Source organism: Nerophis ophidion, linkage group LG12, assembly GCF_033978795.1.
Source record: "Nerophis ophidion isolate RoL-2023_Sa linkage group LG12, RoL_Noph_v1.0, whole genome shotgun sequence".
NCBI lineage: Eukaryota > Metazoa > Chordata > Actinopteri > Syngnathiformes > Syngnathidae > Nerophis > Nerophis ophidion.
Window position 1 is genome coordinate 44142325 of NC_084622.1, and position 20464 is coordinate 44162788.

General features: G+C 38.8%; 1 protein-coding gene across 5 annotated transcripts in view; it reads right to left on the minus strand.

Annotated features, from left to right (window-relative positions):
- Positions 1–20464, minus strand: part of trim44 (tripartite motif containing 44) — a 201163-nt gene that overhangs the window by 143263 nt on the left and 37436 nt on the right. For all 5 annotated transcript variants that reach the window (XM_061917629.1, XM_061917626.1, XM_061917628.1 and 2 more), the window contains one exon: positions 5438–5734. In XM_061917629.1, the coding sequence (XP_061773613.1) occupies positions 5438–5734 (297 nt within the window). The remainder of the gene's footprint in view (positions 1–5437; positions 5735–20464) is intronic.

The window sequence follows — 20464 nt, forward strand, 5'->3', positions numbered from 1 at the left end:
GCAAATATAATATCTGAACTAAATCAAATTTGTGTCTATAAGGCCTAACTTAAAGCAAAAAGTGTGATGGAGAAGCCAATGGCCGAGAGTGGAGTCGGCTGTCTTGGTTGCCTTGTTGGGTCTGCTTCTGTCTCTGGCCATCCTCCCTCCACCCCAGCGGACGATGGCGTGGAACACCGCAGAGGCCACCACAGTGGATATGTTTGTTTTACTTTTTATTCATAGCTGTATGTAGAAGTGTCTGGTTGTATCTGCTGCTTTAATGTCTTTAATGTCCTCCGTGTTCTTTGATGTTTCCCTCTTACACACATGGAAGAGGGATGTGTATTATGGCTATGAGTTGTTGTTTTTTTATTTTTTTTTTATTTTTTTCCCCTTGGCCTCAGTCTGCACCCCCACTCCAGGGCCTAGGCTAAGACCGATTTTTTAATTTTATTTTAATCTTCTATTAAAATAACTACTCCCCCCCCCCCTTGTTTACCTGTATGTCATCTTTTTTGTAAGGGGCGCTGGAAGCCGGCAGTCCCGTCAGCGATCCTGTTCTGTCTCCCTGTAATGTTTGTCTGATCTTGAATGGGATTGTGCTGAAAATTGTAATTTTCCTGAAGGAACTCTCCTGACGGAATAAATAAAGTACTATCTAATCCAATCTATCTAATCTAATCTAATTAGCGCTTAAAATAATCACTAATACTTGGTCAATATTCAAGTCACGAAATGTAAATTGTGTATTGTGGTGCTTTTTGATGGTTATTTATAGGGCTTTATGTGTGGAATAGTTTGAATAATATACTTTTATTTATGTCTATTTACGAGTTACAATGGATCAAAAAATACACCGTTCTCTTATATGTGAACAATAGGCAACATGTATAAAAAAGTGTTGTTCCCTTTTAAGCTCAACAACTTGCAATTGGTATTTTATTAGTATGTCGCTACTGGCACGTCCATCAGGAATATGCTGTGTTGACATGCAGACAATAACCCGTGATTACCGAAAACCCACCTCCTAATGTGAGCGTGTGTGTGCGTGCAAAAAAGCAAATAGAGTAGTTCTTTTTAAAAGTCACTGTGTGTTCAAACTGCGGTACTTAGACTACACCCCAAAAAGTCAGTGTTCAAAAACAAGAAAAAAATATACAAAAATGAGGGGTATTTTATTTGAACTACAAGCAAAATTATCTGCCAATAGAACAAGAACATTTGGCTTGTCAAGACTTTCCAAAACAAGCTAATTTCAATGAACCCCAAAATACCTTAAAATAAGTATATTCTCACTAATACGTGCACTTTTCTTGGTAGAAAAAAACAAATATGGGACATTTTTTCTCAATATGTTGAAAAATATTGTTAAATTAAGTAAATGCTAGTGCCATTATCTTGACATCATGATATGCGATTGGCATTACATTTCTTGAAACCAGCAAACTTATACTAAAAACGTATTTATTTTTTTTAATGGAAAGGCAACAAGGCAACCGCTTGTTACTCTCGGGGTCTCCTAGTCGCTCAGGCAAATCATATGTTCTAAAAATGCATTTTTCCATCGATAACATGACATCATCGCGCCAAGTGTGTGCTCTTTCAGTCAATTATTGCGCATATATACGGCCCGGCCCGGCCCCCGGCCAAAAATGTTTTAAATGTAATTTTGAAGAATTCATCTGAAAGTGCATGAACTGTTTCTGTTCAAAATTGTAAGAAATGTCACATTTTAAATGTTTAAATATTAACTGTCAGTTTACTGTAGTGTGCTGACTGTACTAGTATATGAGTATGTATTTTCTATTATTTCATTAAAAATAAAATGCCAAAGTCCATTTGGCTGTCATCTGTTTTAATTATGAGACACATTTGTGCAAACTCATAATTGTTTTTTTCATGCTTGAAATAAGAATTTTTTACATTAAAAAAAAGCAGTGTTATACTTTTGAGTGTTAATGACACAGCTTTGCAACAGTTGATATTCTAGTTTCAAGCATGTTTTACTCAATATAGGTCATCAAATCTCAGCAACAAGTTGTAATATCTTATTGAGATAATTTAGGACCAAAACCCTTAAAACAAGTAAAACACTAACATAAAATCTGCTTTGTAGAAGGATAATCTTATCAAACAGAAAATAAGCAAATATCACCCTTATTTGAGATATTTAACCTTATTTAGATTTCAGTTTTTGCAGTGTAGTTCTTAATGAGACTCTATGTGGCTGCAGATTTTTTTATTTTATTCATGAAAGGAAACATGCTAAAAATAACCGAACAAACCAAGCCAAGAGCAAGAAGTTGTCTCAGGCTTAATTTTGAACAGCACATTAACTTTAAAATAAAACCAGCGCTAGACCTTAAAACCTCCATCCATCCATCCATTCATTTCCTCCCGCTTTCGGGGTCGCGGGTGGGTTGGAGACTATCCCAGCTGCACTCGGACAGAAGTCAGGGTACACACTTTTGTCACCTCATCTCAGGGACAAAACAGATAGACATACAACATTCACATTCACACACTTGAGCTCATTACAAAAAAAAACCCACAACTTTATCATTGTTTCCCCTACCTTTATATTGGTTTACCCCACCCCTATTAAAAGGTCAAATTAATTATGTTCTTTAAATAACGCTATAGTACACCAAAAGCCATTGACGGACCTATTTCCTATAAAAAATGGTTTATGCCTTGCTCTCTTATGAAACAAAATCAATAGTCTTGTCTGATTAACACAATGGCATGTGAGATTTGTCTCTACATGGTAGCCAGTTAATTCTCCTCTGCTCTATGCATCAAACACAATGGTAAACACATCAATACAGTATATGACACTTGTTATTTTGAGCGATGATGCTTTTTGACTTTGTGGATTATTTTTCTGTATATTTTTTTTAAGAGAAGGTGACGATTAGCAACGAGACAGTGAACGTTCATTACAAATGGTCTTTGGTTTTTGACGCTGTTCTGTGTTATCATGATTCGTGTTGACAAACTCGCTCCAATAAACTGGTGTAAAACTTAATCTTGGGTTACGAGATTCACTTAATAACTAGTGACAGTACACGCTACATAGAAATACAGTAGTCTATGCGTGTCATAAGAATACAGTGTGTGCCTACAGTTACACTCAGATGCGTTGAGTGTCATACCTTTTTGCAATTCATTAAATCTCCTAATCATGAGGCAAACTCTTCTTTGACCCAAACAAAAGGAAAGTGAAATCAAAAATTTTGAAATGCTCTGTGGAGAAATCAACATTATACCCATGCCTGGTCTATGCCGCTTAAATGCCGCAAACATGGAGAACAAAGTTAGTATCTATGAACATGTCAAATGATCTTCTACTACTAACTGGACAGTGATAAATAAGCAGTGCCGTTCAAGGATTTAAGGAACTTGATTGTCATAGCCACACACATGACACACGAGACAAATTCAACTAATGTAAATTAAATTATTTTCAAATGTAGTATCCGATGTCCCAGATTTAGCCCAATGAGTACCACAAGAACAATTGCATGTACATAATTTAAATACAGTAGAATAGGATATAAACATCTTAGGTTAATAGGAATAGATTATGAATAAAATAGAAAAAAAATTGGAAAATAGAATATATTGTGAACCTGTCATACAACAAGAACGTAAAACAGTGTTCTCATTGTTGGGACTTTCTTCTCCCAATAATGCTGTCTCTGCCATTCCTTGTTGTCCAGTGTGCAAGACAACCACAGGGTTAAACATAATCAGTTGTTCCCTTTTGTTTCATTTAATTATTGCATTTAATTATTTTATTACTCTATATTAATGTCCTTCATCAGTTCTGTGTACAGTCCGTGTGACTAAGTTTAAGTTACAACATCTATTAAAGGGGAACATTATCACAATTTCAAAAGGGTTAAAAACAGTAAAAATCAGTTCCCAGTGGTTTGTTGTATTTTTTTAAATTTTTTTCAAAATTATACCGGTCCCGGAATATCCCTAAATAAAGTTTTAAAGTGCCTTATTTTCGCTGTCTTCGAAACCACTATCCATTTCCCTGTGACGTCATACAGGGCTGCCAATACAAACAACATGGCGGTAACCACAGCAAGATATAGCGACATTAGCTCGGATTCAGACTCGGATTTCAGCGGCTTAAGCGATTCAACAGATTACGCATGTATTGAAACAGATGGTCGGAGTATGGAGGCAGATAGCGAAAACGAAATTAAAGAAGAAACTGAAGCTATTGAGCGAATAGCTATTGACGCTATTCGGCCATAGCGTGGGTGTACCTAATGAAGTGGCCCATAGCATGGCTGCCTTATTAGCATCGCCGGTAAAATGTGCAGACCAAACGATCAGGACTTTCGCATCTTGTGACACTGGAGCAACTTAAATCCGTCGATTGGTAAGTGTTTGTTTCGCATTAAATGTGAGTATCTAGTTTCAAATGTACATACAGCTAGCGTAAATAGCATGTTAGCATCGATTAGCGTAGCATGTTAGCATCGATTAGCTGGCAGTCATGCCGTGACCAAATATGTCTGATTAGCACATAAGTCAACAACATCGACAAAACTCACCTTTGTGATTTCGTTGACTTAATCGTTGCAAATGCATCTGCAGGTTATCCATACATCTCTGTGCCATGTCTGTCTTAGCATCGCCGGTCAAATGTGAAGACACTTGGGCACATTCAATGGGGGTCTGGCGGCAGACACTTTCGCATCTTCGGGCCAGTGGTGCAATTTGAATCCCTCCCTGTTAGTGTTGTTACACCCTCCGACAACACACCGACGAGGCATGATGTCTCTAAGGTTCCAAAAAATTGTCGAAAAAACGGAAAATAACAGAGCTGAGACCTGGTGTTTGTAATGTGAAAATGAATATGGCGGGTGTGTTACCTCGGTGACGTCACGTTCTGACATCATCGCTAAAAGACCGATAAATAGAAAGGCGTTTAATTTGCCAAAATTCACCCATTTAGAGTTCGTAAATCGGTTAAAAAAATACATGGTCTTTTTTCTGCAACATCAAGGTATATATTGACGCTTGCATAGGTTTGGTGATAATGTTCCCCTTTAAAATTCTGACTTACAGTCCAAGTCCTGATCTTGTTCATAGCCCAAAAAACACCAGTACAGCTATTCAACTTGTGCATTTCTTTGTGTCTGTAATGAATTCTGATATTTGGCCACTGGAAGCTTTTCAGAACCACATATACACTTGTGCATTCATGTGGACATTTATCTGGGTAGTTTATAAGAAATCACATTACCGACAATAGGCGTAATGTTCCCAGCCATGGCCAGCCATGGCCGAGTAATGATAATTGTTATGTGTATGCTCAACGAGGCATACGGTGAGCATCTGTGTCAGATTGCTAACCTTTTCCAGAGTGGTAGAGCCAGTATTGACTGTGTGAGCGGGGTAAAACGCATAATGTGAATGGAGGAAAGGTTACCGTTAATATATGGACTGGTCCTGGCGCTTCTGCAAAGTCCACTGCTGCCCGGACAGGATCTCCTGTTGGTACCAGAGTGTGTTCCAGCATGCAAATCTGCTTAGTGATGCTGGCCATCTCTTCTTGGAGGTGCTCGGTTTGAACAGTGATCTCTGCAATTTTCTCTGCAGCAGATGCTGTCAGGTATGCCTCTTTGAGATCTACAAGGTGCAAGGTCCTCTTTTCTTCAAGATGTACTAATCTGCGGAGTTCATCAAACTGGGTGTTCACATACACCTCCAATTGCTCTGTAGACATCTGAGTTATAGGAGGAAGCACACACAAGCACAGTACATGAATGGGCATAGCAAACATAAGATGAAACAGAGCACAGACACTAATGTTTACATTAGTTTCACACTTCTTCCATCAGTCAACATTTTTGTTTTAAAACCGAATTCTTCAAAATGGTAGTTATAAAAAAACAACCAAGTGCAGATGCATTATTTTCACAAAAATAGGAAAAAAAAGTTAATATTCTTAAAGTGACAGTCTTCATGATGATGTGGGCCGAAAAGAAAAAAAGTTAGACATCCATCCATACATTTTCTGCTGCTCGTCCCTTTTGGGGTCATGGGGAGTGCTGGAGGCGAGGTGCACTCTGGACAAGCCGCCACCTTATTGCAGGGCCAACACGGATAGACAACATTAACACTCACATTCACAAACTAGGGCCAATCTAGATGCATGTATTTGGAGGAAGAAGGAAGTCGGAGTGCCCAGAGGGAACCCACGCAGTCACGGGAAGAACATGCAAACTCCACACAAAAAGACCCCAAGCACGAAGATTGAACCCAACGCATTCTTATTGTGAGGCAGACGCCTCACAATAAGAAGGCCTGTTCCACCTGTTCCACCGTGCTGCCCTAAATTTGACATCTTTGTTTAAAAGACAAAAAATAAATGGACCAGTGGCGGATGTTGGTCTCTCAAGGAGGGTAAGCTCAATTTCGGCCTACATCAGCCGCGTCGCCAGACAGATTTCACTGGGGCACGTGCCCCAGTATTTATCTGAGTACCCCAGTAAAATTGTCATCAATAAAAAAACGCTTCAGAGTTTTGAGTCTACATAACATAGACTACAGCGCACATACTACTTAGTATGGTAATTGATTGCTACTGTTTCATCTCTACGTAACAATAAGCACATGGCTAATTAATATGGCAATTTATTCACGTGTAGCCAACTACAATTTGTTAATTATATTATTTTGATTTTGATTTGACTCAAACTGTAGCTCCTAGATGGATATCAGAAAGTTATTTGCCCGCAGCAGGGAAGAAGCAGCGAGGAATGAGAGATGTAAGTGAAGTCCTAGCTAGTTAGGCAACATAATTGTCTTAAGTTCATGCTAAGTTAGCTAATGTTATTCCTTGTATCAAGACAAACATATTCATTTGCTGTATGAGCTGTCAGGGAAATTTCCAATGAACATGTTGGTTATTGTCTGCTGGTTCTGCTCAGGGCTCTGGATCAATGATGATTTTGAGTAAGCATGTGTGAGTTGAATGCTTCTCAAATGGTTTATCTTCAGGAAGAAAAACATTTTTCCGTATCATCAAGTCGTGAGCATAATTTTTAAATCATTCAAGTTTATGTCACAGAAAAATAGCACAGTAGACTTGTCTTGTTAATCGGTTTGTCTTTGACTAAAATAATCTTGTTTTGTCACCAGAAAAACGGCTACAGCTAAAGCATCTGGTTTTGTTTCTAGAAAAAATAGTTACATTTCTGTATTTGTTACCAGAAAGATGGCTGAAAATATCGGGTTTTGTTGCCCCATTTAGATTTTTTAAAAATATATTTCCATGTCTGTCCTGAGTCCTCCTCCAACTTGTTAGTCGGTTTGCCTTTTGCTAAAATACTCACTAATAGTCACTAGAAAAATGGCTAAAAATATCTGGTTTTGTTGCCACAATTTGATTTTTTTTCTACCTAAACTTTTTTTTTTCATGCACACATCTGACTGCGACTCCCTGAAAATGACACATAATCCACTTTTATGTCACGACCCACCAGTTGGGAACCACTGGTCAACTGTATCACAGTTACTGTAATATTTCCATGTCTGTCCAAACAAAGTGTAGCAGCATGGTGCAGGAAGAGGTGAGGGAGAGATGGAAGTTGATGAGCAAGAGCAGAGATGAGTTGTAGATGTTAAATTTGCAGATGATTACTGCAATAAATATTTCAAAAAGAATCATTGCTCTTTGTTTTTGCTTTTACCAGTAGCAGTTTAGAAGTCTGGAGTAAAAAAGTGCACAAGTAGGTCAAATGCATTAGTAAATTTCAGGTGGTTAATCAAAGATCCTTACAACATAATCTGATATGATTTCATAGTTTTAAGCACTATTTATGTATTTTTTATGATAAATAAGTGCTAAAAATGTTTTTGCTTGCGCGCTTTGCACGCTCACATGAATTATTTGTGCCCCAGTACAGTATTAGGTCTAGTGACGCCCCTGGCCTACATCATAAAATGTGTTGGTTAAAAGTGATCTGTGACCCTGTTGTACCAAGAAAGCTTATTTTCCAGGGATTTGACAAGTGTCCTCTCAATGGCTAGTAGAGATAGGCTGCTTGAACGGACTTGGCCATTGTGTTGTGGGTGTAAGACTTGAGCCACTTTAAACAGGAGAAGCTCCTCTCTACACCTGCAGATGTATCTCCAATCGTTGCCACTAATGACAATAGTTTTTACTCCTATGTGCATTTTTTTTATTCATTCATTCATTCATATTTTATTTATCTCCTTCATTGATGTGCATCTTTGATCGATAGACAATTATACCTCAATTATACAATTACACATTTACACACCAATGCCTAAGAAGGAGCAGGATGAAGAAAAATCTTATATTTTCCTGCCCCCTTCAACATGATACGTAGTCTTACTTAATGGATATCATACAAACCAATAAATACATCCAAATATAATGCAAATAAACAAAAAACACACAAAACGAAGACAAAGTTTGTGTGCATTATAAATGTATGGTTGTTGTTCGATAAAAAAAATAAAATAAAAACATTTAAATGATCTGCCATTATGTGCAGCTTGCTACTTAGCTAGCTCGCTAGTGAGGCTAGTGCGAAGTATGTCTGCCTGTGAGTGATTTGAGATGGTGGAGGGGCTCAGCAGCACCCGCTGCTTGGTAAATAAATGGGTTGTACTTGTATAGCGCTTTTCTACCTTCAAGGTACTCAAAGCGCTTTGACACTACTTCCGCATTTACCCATTCACACACACAGGGACAGAAACTGCAGAGTGAAAGAAGTCAGTCTCCAAACACAAAAAAAACCACCAGAAAAATAAGCTCTATTTGTCGCTAGTCATTTTTAACAAAGAAAATGTCGATAAGAGGATCAGGAAAGTTTTTGGTTCAACTCAGAACAACAGAATGAATATTGAAAAATGCTCCCACGAACGTTTACAACGCAAGATCGCTGATTCTCTCATTTCGCTGTCGATCAAAAAGGGAATCACCCTTAGACAGATCATCCAATCATCATGCAGAAGTTGAGCGTCCGGACCGGCTGGTGTCAGCCCCACTGCTCCATAGACCCCCAGAGACGCTGAGCGTCCGACTGGCGGGACAAAGCCCAGCATTTATCCAATGACTCATCTCGTTTCGCTGCAATGTATGAACTCTGTGGATGTCAGCATCTACACGGTTTAAAGGGGAACATTATCACCAGACCAATGTAGCGTCAATATATACCTTGATGGGGCAGAAAAGAGACCACATATTTTTTCAACCAATTTCCGAACTCTAAATGGGTGAATTTTGGCGAATTAAACGCCTTTCTGTTTATCGCTCTTTTGGCGATGACGTCAGAACGTGACGTCACCGAGGTAATACAGCTGCCATTTTCAACACCGTGTCTCAGCTCTGTTATTTTCCATTTTTTCGACTATTTTTTGGAACCTTGGAGACATCATGCCTCGTCGGTGTGTTGTCGGAGGGTGTAACAACACTAACAGGGAGGGATTCAAGTTGCACCACTGGCCCGAAAATGCAAAAGTGGCAAGAAATCTTCCGCCAGACCCCCATTGAATGTGCCGGAGTGTGTGCACATTTTACCGGCGATGACAGACATGGCACAGAGATGTATGGATAACCTGCAGATGCATTTGCAACGATAAAGTCAACGAAATCACAAAGGTGAATTTTGTTGATGTTGTTGACTTATGTGCTAATCAGACATATTTGGTTGCGGCGTGACTGCCAGCTAATCGATGCTAACATGCTACGCTAATAGATACTAACATGCTATTTACCGGCGGTGCTATAGCAGACATGGCACAGAGATGTATGGATAACCTGCAGATGCATTTGCAACGATAAAGTCAACGAAATCACAAAGGTGAATTTTGTTGATGTTGTTGACTTATGTGCTAATCAGACATATTTGGTTGCGGCGTGACTGCCAGCTAATCGATGCTAACATGCTACGCTAACAGATACTAACATGCTATTTACCGGCGGTGCTAAAGCAGACATGGCACAGAGATGTATGGATAACCTGCAGATGCATTTGCAACGATAAAGTCAACGAAATCACAAAGGTGAATTTTGTTGATGTTGTTGACTTATGTGCTAATCAGACATATTTGGTTGCGGCGTGACTGCCAGCTAATCGATGCTAACATGCTACGCTAATAGATACTAACATGCTATTTACCGGCGGTGCTAAAGCAGACATGGCACAGAGATGTATGGATAACCTGCAGATGCATTTGCAACTATAAAGTCAACGAAATCACAAAGGTGAGTTTTGTTGATGTTGACTGCCAGCTAATGCTAACATGCTACGCTAATCGATGCTAACATGCTATTTACTGTCGGTGCTAAAGCAGACAGGGCACAGAGATGTATGGATAACCTGCAGATGCATTTGCAACTATATTACGTTTCCTTCTACCCACATTTAATGCAAAAAAAACCCTTACCAATCGACGGATTTAAGTTGCTCCAGTGTCACAAGATGCGAAAGTCCTAATCGTTTGGTCTGCACATTTTACCGGCGATGCTAACGCAGCTATTCGGCCATGCTATGGCTATGAATAGCGTCAATAGCTATTCGCTCAATAGCTTCAGTTTCTTCTTCAATACTTTCATACTCCAACCATTCGTTTCAAAACATGCATAATCTGTTAAATCGCTTAAGCCGCTGAAATCAGAGTCTGAATCCGAGCTAATGTTGCTATATCTTGCTGTGCTATTTGCCATTGCTTGTTTACATTGGCAGCACTGTGTGACGTCACAGGGAAATTGATAGTGTCTTCGCAGAGAGTGAAAAAAAGGCACTTTAAAGCTTTTTTTTAGGGATAGTCCAGGACCGGTAAAATTTTGAAAAAAACTTCAAAAAATACAACAAGACACTGGGAACTGATTTTTATTGTTTTTAACCCTTTTGAAATTGTGATAATGTTCCCCTTTAAAGCACCGTGAAGCTGCGGGAATGAGAAAGAGGAAAGCTGCGTCGTTACCAGTGATAAGAAGTTGATTCGGAACAAAAAAACGCATTGTAGCGCATATTTAATGAATACCATGTACACACTATATATTTAATCACTTATTTTTTTACATTTTAGGGGAAACTGAGCTTCTTTTGCCGTCAGAGAGCAATCGCCTCTGAAATGAACATACACCATCAGTTCCAGTGCAAAAGCCTGTGTCTTGTAGCCGTCCTCTGTTTTGATTTTTCACATTAGTACTGTGAAATGGTACAATCCACTGGATCTCGATCAGCACCAAATTTTTAATAGTTCTTTTATGGCCCATGCTACAATCATCCTCAATGTTGTGTGGAAGTCTGTTAAGTAGTTTTTGCGTCAACAGTATACATAAACTATTCACCAAGTGCTATTCTTAGCACTTGATGGAGGTGACACATACATCACAGTGACAAGAAGGATGTGCACATCACCTGCATATTTCAGTCTAGTTAAAAGGGACTAAATAGGACTTTTGTTTGCTCCCCTCTGTGCAATTAGTCTGAGCACATTAATAGCAGTGCAGCCAAGCAAGCATCTCCCTCATGCAGACCAACAGACTTCAGTTAGTAAAGTGGAAGGCAAATGTGATCAGATAATATAATACCATCTTGCCAGAAGTCAAACAAGTGCAATGATGCAAGGTAATCACTTCACAGGGCAATTGTCTAATTTGGCTGTATCTTTTTTTGCTTATTAATAACCCACAAGCATCCCAATAAACAAACCTACACACCGAAACACACGTAAATGATTACTTCATAGTCAGTACCTGTAATTGTAACCATTAATTAAGTATACAAACAACTCTAGGACCTTTTCTAACCAAATGTACAGGGTCTTATTAAATGCTTTATTTACTAATAGCTTGCAAATATAGATGTGTTTGTACTGTAAAAACTCAAACATGAGTGGGGAGTAGTAGAGCTGGACAATTATTCGACATCAAATTAAAATTGAAGTTTTAATTACTGCAATAACCTGAACGCAAGAGGCTGAGTTATTTTGTCATTCTCTCCTCCATCTGGGAAACAGCCAAAGCAGTCATTGTGGTATAAACAAACATAACTTCCATCTGCGGTACATTGACATCCCACTGGGATGTGAGTTTTTCCTTGCACTTATGTGGGATCTGAACCGAGGAGATCGTTGTGGCTTGTGCAGCCCTTTGAGACACTTGTGATTTAGGGCGATATAAATAAACATTGATTGATTAATTGATTGATTGTATTGTATTTTGCAAATATTGTACAGTGTTACAGCATTACTGTACAGTATTTGCTAAATGTTTTAATGGTGATTTTGTATAATGACTGAAGGAACTTCTCCGGTGATTTACATTGAAATGGGTGGATGACGATAAGGCTCTGACAAGCGACCAAGGACGGTGTATGCAAACATGGCTGCTGTACACATTAAGAACATTTTTGGGGAAAGTAAATTATTGTATATTGTCTTATGTGTACCCGTGATCTTATCCTTTCGGTCATGACCCAAAAGGATAAGATTACGGGTACACATAAGACAATATAAATGAGTATAATATAAATGAGTTTCCTCCGCCGTGTGGCAGGGTTCTCCCTTAGAGATAGGGTGAGAAGCTCTGCCATCCGGGAGGAACTCAAAGTAAAGCCGCTTCTCCTCCACATCGAGAGGAGCCAGATGAGGTGGTTCGGGCGTCTGGTCAGGATGCCACCCGAACGCCTCCCTAGGGAGGTGTTTAGGGCACGTCCAACCGGTACGAGGCCACGGGGAAGACCCAGGACACGTTGGGAAGACTACGTCTCCCGGCTGGCCTGGGAACGCCTCGGGATCCCCCGGGAAGAGCTAGACGAAGTGGCTGGGGAAAGGGAAGGCTGGGCTTCCCTGCTTAGGCTGCTGCCCCCGCAACCCAACCTCGGATAAGCGGAAGAAGATGGATGGATGGATGTCTTATGTGTGGAAACTTCAGACAATAATATGTTGATTGGAGGTTGAAAAATAAGATGACTTCCTTCACTCATCATTTTAGCATTTTTGTGTAATCAAATGAATAAAATATAAAACTCGCAATTCAAATCACGTCGCAATTTTTAGCTGAATAATGATCGATTTGATTTTTGTTTAAAATCGTGGTGAGTATTTTTACAAAGCTTAGAAAACAGTAGTATTGATGTAATCTTATTACCAGTGTTGGTAATATCAGCATAGTTTATTTCAGTAACGAGTATGTAATTAATTGCGGTACATATTGTTGCAACGCCGCTACTGAGAATGTGAAATGGCTCATTACTACAGTTTGAATGAATGAAACACAGTGTGTCAGGTTTCAGCCACATATCAGCTGCCTGCAGAGAGAAAAGGGGACCGGGGGGGATGATGACGCCGTTGTAAATGCGCTGTCTCATTGCACGCTCTGACTGACACACAACAAGCGCGCCATAATTGCGACGAGTCCAAGCCAGGGATGTTAAAAAGTAGCTTTCTCAAACTGTACGTACCGGCACTACTCTTCGCTCAATGAAATTAAAGGCAAGCATGTTGATATAATATGCAAGCTATGCCCAGGAAAAAGTGATTATCCACGTCTGCCCTTCAGCAACTCGAATCGCACCGTACATCGACACATGCCATAATTACAATTGCTGCTGCTGCTAACCCAATCCCACCACAAGTAATGGCAATTGTTTAATCAGATTCATCATATTTTGAAATTTGGATTAATCACGATTAATCAAAGGTAATTACTTGCTTGCATTATTAAAGGGGAACATTAGCACAATTTCAGAAGGGTTCAAACCAATAAAAATCAGTTCCCAGTGGCTTATTTTATTTTTCGATTTTTTTTTCAAAATTTTACCCATCATGGAATATCCCGAAAAAAGGCTTTAAAGTGCCTGATTTTCGCTATCTGTGAAGCCACCGTCCATTTTCCTGTGACGTCATCCAGTGATGCCAACATGGCGGATAGCACAGCAAGATATAGCGACATTAGCTCGGATTCAGACTCGGATTTTAGCGGCTTAAGCGATTCAACAGATTACGCATGTTTTGAAACCGATGGTTGGAGTATGGAGGCAGATAGCGAAAACGAAACAGAAGAAGAAACTGACGCTATTGAGCGAAAATCTATTGACGCTATTCGGCGATCGCCTTCTAACCAACGATTGAGTGTCGCAGGATATCCATACATCTCTGTGCCATGTCTGCCTTGGCATCGCCGGTAAAATGCGCAGACCAAACGATCGGGACTTTCGCAACTTGTGACACTGGAGGTACTTAAATCTGTCGATTGGTAAGTGTTTGTTTGGCATTAAATGTGGGTGCAGGGAAAGGCTGGATGCAAATATAGCTACAAATGTACAGACAGCTAGCCTAAATAGCATGTTAGCATCGATTAGCTGGCAGTCATGTCGTGACCAAATATGTCTGATTAGCACATAAGTCAATAACATCAACAAAACTCACCTTTGTGATTTTGTTGACTTTATCGTTGGAAATGCATCTGCAGGATATCCATACATCTCTGTGCCATGTCTGTCTTAGCATCGCCGGTAAAATGTGCAGACCAAACGATCAGGACTTTCGCATCTTGTGACACTGAAACAACTAAAATATGTCGATTGGTAAGTGTTTGTTTGGCATTAAATGTGGGTGTCCATTAAATTAGTGGCATTAAATTTGTATGTACAAATGTACATACAGCTAGCCTAAATAGCATGTTAGCATCGATTAGCATGCCGTGCTAATCGATGCACACTCCACATAAGTCAACTTGAATCCGTCCCTGATCATGTTGTTACACCCTCCGACAACACACTGGCGAGGCATGATGTCTCCAAGGTACGGAAAACAGTCGAAAAAATGGAAAATAACAGAGCTGATTTGACTTGGTGTTTGTAATATGTTTGAGAAAATGGCGGATTGATTACCTATGTGACGTCACGTTGTGACGTCATCGCTCCGAGTGCGAATAATAGAAAGGCGTTTAATCCCCCAAAATTCACCCATTTAGAGTTTGGAAATCGGTTTAAAAAATATATGGTCTTTTTTCTGCAACATCAAAGTATATATTGACGCTTACATAAGTCTGGTGATAATGTTCCCCTTTAAAATTTGCTTAAGAAAAAAAAACAATATTGGTACACAAATGCAATTTTATTATCAGAGCCTCATTCAAGAAGATTTTTAAATGTTTACTTTATTTGCCCAAAACTTTGTAACATTTTTATTGAAAGTTCTTTCAGGCTGTATTTTTGTAAACAAGTGAAGAGAAATGCACTACTTAAAAGCAAAATGTTCCTTTGTGTCTTTTTACTTAAGTTTGCATTTTTGGTACTGTAATTGGTTTTGTACTTTCAATATTTAATGTTTCTAATTTACAGAATATTTTTTTTATATACATTTTTATTTCTATGCATATCATATGGCACACTGCAATCGATTGACTTCAGATAAATGCCAAATTTTCAAAAATACTGTATATAGCGTTTTTATTTTTCAATCAGTTAATATAAACATATTTGACGTTTAAGCTGTTATCAGAAATAAAAGCGTATGAAGTAACAAAATTAAAAGTAACATTATAGTTACTTTGCTGATTAAATAATTACTCTGTAACTGAGTTACAAACTCAATACATTTTGGAAGAAGTAATTTGTAACTGTAACCAATTACTTTTTTAAAGTATAATGGCCAACACTGCTTGTTACTGTCATTAAAATACTTGTGGTGGTAAGTAAAACGTATATCATTTGGGGCAGGGATGCCCAAACCTTCTGAAAAAAATGGGTCATGGGCCAAAAACAGCGATTTTAAGTGCACAACACCAACATGAGTAAGGAGTTTAGCCCCATACCGCCATTAGATAGTGAATATCTTCATGTTTAATAAATGGTGATTACTGTTATCTCTGGATTATACAAACCGCTATTTTTTTACCCTGCGCTTTATACATTGCAGCAAATTAAAACGCCGCCAATAAATTCAGCCTGATTACATCAGACCAATCAAATTCTCAGTTGACAAATTCAATTGTTCCCATAAAATCAAATGTACTCACACAATCATTCAACCACTGAGTGTTATGGACTTAATGTCGTCCAGGAGAAGAAACAACGAAATGCGCAGCTCCAAAGTCAAAGGCAATTGATCTGGCCATCAATAAAAAAATGTTAAACTGCCGTATGGAACAGAAATCCACCATCATTTAGCGGAGCCTGAAAGGCCAGAGGAGGATGAAGACTGTGCTCAATGACCTCTACAGTAGGTCACTGTCTGCCAGGCACTGTACAGTATGTTGTGAATAAAAGCAAGTGCCTGTGTAAATATTTCATGTTTCAATGTTTACACCAGCGGCTGATAGACTTGTGCAGCCAAAATATGTACAAAATAACATTTGTCCAAAAAAGATATGGGTGCGGCTTATATTTAGATATGCTTTACAGCCTGGAAAATATATTAGTTGGCCTTGTGGACATGCCGTCAATGATTGTGTGAGCTTGTAAGATGTCAGTATGAATATGTATTAATTTTGGGAAGCCACCCTTTGACATGCCAAATGAGACAATTCGGCAGGACAAATTTGGGCACCCCTTTTTCAGAGCATGAAAACAATATACAGGATGTGAATGTGTTTTGGTTGAAATCTAGACTTGTGGCCATACTTAGACAGGTGAACTTTGTTTTACAATACCCAAAAAATCTTAATGATGAAGTAGCTAATTGATAGCATGAATCGGCTTCCCAGGAGACTTCATGCATCCTACCAGTATATGAAAACCTCAAAGGCAGGCCATCTGTTTGGCTTTCGAAGCAACTGAACTGCTCACAGCGATACCTGTTTATTCTATCAGTCTGTTCCCCATCTTGGATCTGTTTAGCTTTGACTCATTACTTAAAATTACATTTTAAAAAAACCTCAATAAACAGATGGCTCCAAGGCAAATAGCGTGATGTGAGACACCTCAAAGTCCTACAAGCAGGATTCCTACTCATTTAATTGCTGCAGTCAATGTACAGTACATTTGTAGCTCGGCCCATCATCTGGCATTTTCCATGTTGTATCTGTCATTTGTTATATTCTAGGTTCTCGCTTTATCTTATTAGCAGATTGCAGTTCCTCAACTTACATCCCCGCATAGCTAAACAGGCTGATATGACCACAATTTCCACATAGTGTTTGAGAGGAACACTGCGTACGGCCAACATTTGAAGTAAATAACGGTCACATTTGAGATGAAGCACTAAAACTACAATAGAACTTCACATGTACTGTCAGTGTGCAAATTAAAGAAACCAAATTATTTAAGAAATCAGACTAATTTAGTGCATGAAAAGTATATTCTAACTCATATTCTTCAGTGTCAGTACCACTTTGAAAGCTGTTGACTAATGGGCAAATCTAGCTTTTTAGCTTTCAAAAAAGCCCAAAGCAATGTTTCTATCTCAAATGATTCAATGACATTTTACTTTACTTTTTTATACTTTTTGACCAACAAAATCACAGAATACCAAATCTCCCGTCCAAAGGCAAAACCTAGTAACTCACTTCTAGCTGATTTTGCGAAAACAAAGGAAAATGCTGTCTTACAAAGATTTACAAAGTCATCAAACATATAGATGTTTTCTTGAGCTTTCATTTTCTTTCCGATTGAGCCATGGATTGAATCTGCTCTCATGAACGTGTGCCCTTTCTCCAGATATTTTATCACAATCCCGGGTGGGCCCCATTCTGCGTTTGCACATTGGGCAAGAGCCGTGTACAGCGTCCAGTTTTTATTTTGACCTCCACAGTTATCTGCCCAAAAGAGTATGCAAGGGGAAGAATCAAGAACAATACATTTAATGAAGGTGCTTGCAACGTCCTGGGCCAATCTTCCAAATATCCCCTCGTGCCATAATATCACATAATCAGGTTGACCGTCGGCCCCCATTCGTGCAAATGTCTCATTAAAGACAAAAAGGCGACTGACAAAGAAGCTCCGATTGGTCCCTTGAGATACTAGGTTTTTCTGTTGTATCTACACGGTTATGTGGTAGTTGCGAGGTCCTGCCATGCGCGTAACAGCTTACTTACGGAACAAATTACAACATCGCATACACTAATGTAAAGCATATCACCTAGGAACTCCAAAATTATTATCAAATCAGTTTTGACCAAAATTGAGTTACTGGGTTTTGCCTCTGGACGGGAGAAATGCTTAAAGACTATCTCTGTGCTATGATTGAAAAAAACACTCACTTGGCAGTACAACGATGAATCCCAACATGTATCTAATTGCAAATATATATCTGATATATTGCAAATGTCTAAATTGACTGATGCCGTCTCCCAATAACTTCAAAATACTAAGTAACTGAAATCTGAAGTATCGGAAATTACAAGTCTTCCTTGTCACTTTCTTAAAATGTAAGTGGGGTAAAAAAAAGTGAGTATTAATCTCAGAAGAACTCTGCTCTGCCCATTAGCTAGGCCACAACAGGAATTGTAACAGAAATCTGATTTCCCTTATTATCTTATCTGTCATGATCTGTCACATTCTTTCACTGCCCCCCATCTATCTCTTTAACCTCTCATCGAGTCCCTTTGACCTGAACGGCAGATGGGAGGCATTGATGCCAGACTAGTTGCTCTTTGTCTTTTGTTTTATCTAGAGGCATAGTTTCTCTGAGAATGTATAAAGCGTGCAAAGAAATGCAGTCAAGCTTGCAAATCCTTATTTGCAGTACTTCGAGCTGAGGCCATTAAATGAGGCCTCAGGAGAGTATGGTCATGAAAGAAGAGTTAGATAGGATATAAGAAATGTGGGATTAGAGAGAAATTACCTGCAGAGGCAACACATATTTCTCCATTCGAGTTACTATTGTGTAGGACTATTAATGTAACATCAGAAACATTTGTAACCGGTATTGAATGAAAAAACGCTTTTACCAGATATGATGATTAGAATGATGTGTCGAATAGGCAAACTATGTGAAAGATGTCATTCAAAGAAAAAAATGACGGATACTTAGAACGTTTCTTCAGAAAAAAGATGGACTCTATGGTTAAGTGAAAAAGGAATGGGTCTCAGACGTCCTGTTAACAATTCACATGATAAAGATGAAGCAATAGACTCAAACAGAATTAACTTAACACACTGGTGTACTTTGTGAACCACTGCAAAAAAGGTCATTTGTTATGATAAAAAATGAAATGCCATGGGAGTGAAGGGGATAAAGTGCAATATTACCACTGCTTCTCTTAGCCATTACACATTAATGAATATGTCAAATAAAACACTCTATAATGAAACAATTATTAGGAAGACCTTCAGTAAAATCATTCACTGAACAAAGTGAGTAGATCAGAAAGTAAAAGAGGTCCTGCAATTAAGAAAAGTCTGATGTACTTTGAAGAAACTCCACATAAACACAGACGTCAAACTGAAGCGGTAAGTGGGGATGTTGCCCCAAGCACAAATGGGCCCCTGGGCTTTTGAAAGGTTTGAAGATGTTTGTTTTCGTCATCTAAAAATGTAAGTTATACAAACCCCGTTTCCATATGAGTTGGGAAATTGTGTTGAATGTAAATATCAACAGAATATAATGATTTGCAAATCCTTTTCAACCCATATTCAGTTGATTGCACTACAAAGACAAGATATTTCATTTTCAAACTCATACATTTTTTTTTGCATATAATAATTAACTTGGAATTTCATGGCTGCAACATGTGCCAATATAGTTGGGAAAGGGCATGTTCACCACTGTGTTACATCACCTTTTCTTTTAACAACACTCAATAAAGGTTTGGGAATTGAGGAAACTAATTGTTGAAGCTTTGAAAGTGGAATTATTTCCCATTCTTGTTTCATGTAGAGCTTCAGTCGTTCAACAGTACGGGGTGTCCACTGTCGTATTTTACGCTTCATTATGCGCCACACGTTTTTGATGGGAGACAGGTCTGGACTTTTTTTACGAAGCCACGCTGTTGTAACACGTGCTGAATGTGGCTTGGCAATGTCTTGCTGAAATAAGCAGGGGCGTCCATGAAAAAGACGGCGCTTAGATGGCAGCATATGTTGTTACAAAACTTGTATGTACCTTTCAGCATTAATGGTGCCTTCACAGATGTGAAAGTTACCCATGCCTTGGGCACTAATGCAACCCCATACCATCACAGATGATGGCTTTTGAACTTTGCGTCGATAACAGTATGGATGGTTCGCTTCCCCTTTGGTCCGGAAGACACAATGTCAAATATTTCCAAAAACAATTTGAAATGTGGACTCGTCAGACCACAGAACATTTTTCCATTTTAAATCAGTCCATCTTAGATGATCTCGGGCCCTGAAAAGCCGGCAGCATTTCTGGATGTTGTTGATAAATGGCTTTCGCTTTGCATAGTAAAGCTTTAACTTGCACTTACAGATGCAGCGACGAACTGTATTTAGTGACAGTGGTTTTCTGAAGTGTTCCTGAACCCATGTGGTGATATCTTTTAGATTGATCTCGGTTTTTGATA